Source organism: Trypanosoma theileri, assembly GCF_002087225.1.
Source record: "Trypanosoma theileri isolate Edinburgh chromosome Unknown TM35_Tth_2_V1, whole genome shotgun sequence".
Taxonomy (NCBI): domain Eukaryota; phylum Euglenozoa; class Kinetoplastea; order Trypanosomatida; family Trypanosomatidae; genus Trypanosoma; species Trypanosoma theileri.
This window is the reverse complement of record NW_021639844.1, coordinates 477,772-480,122: the sequence shown is the minus strand read 5'-3', so window position 1 is coordinate 480,122 and position 2,351 is coordinate 477,772. Positions and strand designations below refer to the sequence as shown.

Here is a 2,351-nt window from a genome sequence, read left to right as displayed (position 1 = left end):
AAGGACGAACTGATGGCTGGGATTACTGGTGTCGGCTACTACACGGCACTGACAATGGCAGCATTCGAGGGTACCATTTGTTTTGGAGCTCGGTAGTTATGATTTGTTTTTGTTTTTGGTGTGGTTCCAAAGTCAAGTGTCTGATTTTATTCATGGGAAACAAGGGGAGTTAAGAAAAATGAAGGGGAGGGGGTCTTCAAAAGGTGATCGCGTTATATATATATATTTTTTGGTAGTATGCATGCTTACGAATGCTATCCCTTGCTCATTTTTGGCCTTCGAAAACTGGTGTCAGATTCCATTACCCTGTTTTGTCAGAGAACTGATGTTCCGTCCATGTTCGCTTCTGGAGTGTTTTTTTTTTTTTTTTTTTTTGCTTGTAATCTACGCACGTCGTACCGCACCTAAAACAGCCGCGTTTTCTGCTGAACCAGTTAAACTGAGAAGGTCCTGCAATGCGCATCAGCAGGGGTTCTTATTTTCGTATTTCGTGCTTCTGTGAATGCTGCTGGTGGGGAGAGACGGATGCAAGAGATGGCACTATTTATACCTGTTAGTGGTGGAAATTGTACTTGGTTGCTGGGGAACCTCAGAGATGTAACGCGAATCCATTATCCACACTTGCGAAATTCGAAGAGATCTCTTTACCATGTGTAAGATACATGCCCAACGGTAACAAAAAAAATATTTAAGCAGCTGTTGGTAAGTAAGTCGTACCGTTGAGGTAAACCCCATAAAGCTATGAGGGGAAAAAAAAAAAGGATTGAGAAAGCGAAACCCTTTGCTTATGTAGACATGAACGGGAGGATCCTTCACCAATCGTTCCGAAATTGGAAAGTCGAATCTTATACCACTCCTGTTGAAATTTGGTATCTACCCCGGAATGGATTGTTGGTTTCTCTCGTGGTCACCATACCCAAGTGGTTACGGGGACTGACTAGAAATCAGTTGCGATCTCGCGCGCAGGTTCGAATCCTGCTGGTGACGTTTTTTCGCATTTCCCCAAAAAAACGGAAATGCGACGCTGATGCCAGAATATCCAATGAAATAACCCCCAAAGAGATGTCACCTGGGTCTCTGCTATTATTGCCCGCATCTCAAGTTACCTTGGATGTGGGGGAAAAACACCCTTACTTCCCATCGATTACAGAACACATTATCCCGGGACCCTACCAAAGACAATACAGAGTTTAACCAAGGGGAAGAAACAGCAGTTACGAGATTTGGAATAGAAGTCTAGGACTGATACGGTTGGTTTCTGCGAAAGGTACAACCCCATATCACCACTAGTTGTCACCGGTACAGTTTCCAAAAAGTAAATATACCACCATTATCATCGAACCCCACTTATCCTATGCAGCACTGTACTGTAAGTGAAACAAGAGATCCTGCTCTCTGCACAGAGTGTGGGTCATAATACACGTACAGGAGTGCTGTAGTACTTCACATGGTAAAGAAATATGGGTTCAAGAGGGGCGATACTCTCTGGAAGATAAAATTCTCTCATTCACCACTTCCGCCCTCGTCAACATCATCACATCAAAAACTAAAACCAAAACCTGCAATAAGCCCATTTGCTTGCAACAAGTGTTCCCGAACATTCCCGCGGAAGAATAGATTAATTCGCCACCTTCAAATAGATGCACAATGTCAAATGCCTTGACCCAGAAGGGAAACACCCTAGAGCTGATGAACCACCGATACCAGAAAGAACGGCGATACCCTGCGAGAAGTGTGGCATTATAGTATGCTGCAAAAAGAGCATGAAATCCCATATTAAAACACAACATCGTGAAGATCCCAAGATCCCACAAAAGATACACCGGCACGAATTTAATCCCACAGTTAGCATCGTTATGCTTTAAGTTTTATAGAGGGTGAGTGGGTTTTAAACACCATCCCTGCACATGTCACGTTGCTATTGGATCGCACCCTTTTTACACCATTCTGTCTCCAGTTTGCGGTAGTTGGTATGTTGGTATGTCCCTTTGGGATTTATATTTTTCTAAATGGTTAGCCTGACTTCTTATGGCTGTGAAGCAGAACTATACAACAACACAACGCTTTTATCCAGAAATAAATAATTCACCCACTTCTTCCACCGTCAGAGATTTCCTCGTTATGCCTTCCGACTAACTAATCCGTATGTGAACTCTTCTAGACATGGAATTTTGAGTTCATCTCTTTCAGAATAATTGTTTGGTGGTTTTGACTCACCTGAGTTTGTTCCGGTACATGATCCTTAGAACACACCAACGTGGTAAATCATCATCAGAGTGCGTTCCATCCCTGAATCACAAATCCACGACAAAATAATAATAATAATAATAATAATAATAATAATAATAATA

At 42.3% G+C, this 2,351-nt stretch overlaps 1 protein-coding gene across 1 annotated transcript; it reads left to right on the top strand.

Annotated features, from left to right (window-relative positions):
- Positions 1–795: 795 nt before the first annotated feature.
- On the top strand, positions 796–1,194 carry TM35_000022760 (uncharacterized protein; the record flags this gene model as incomplete). Its single annotated transcript, XM_029021594.1, has 1 exon — positions 796–1,194. The coding sequence occupies one exon, from the start codon at positions 796–798 to the stop codon at positions 1,192–1,194; it is 399 nt and encodes a 132-aa protein (XP_028887016.1).
- Between the last annotated feature and the right edge of the window lie 1,157 nt (positions 1,195–2,351).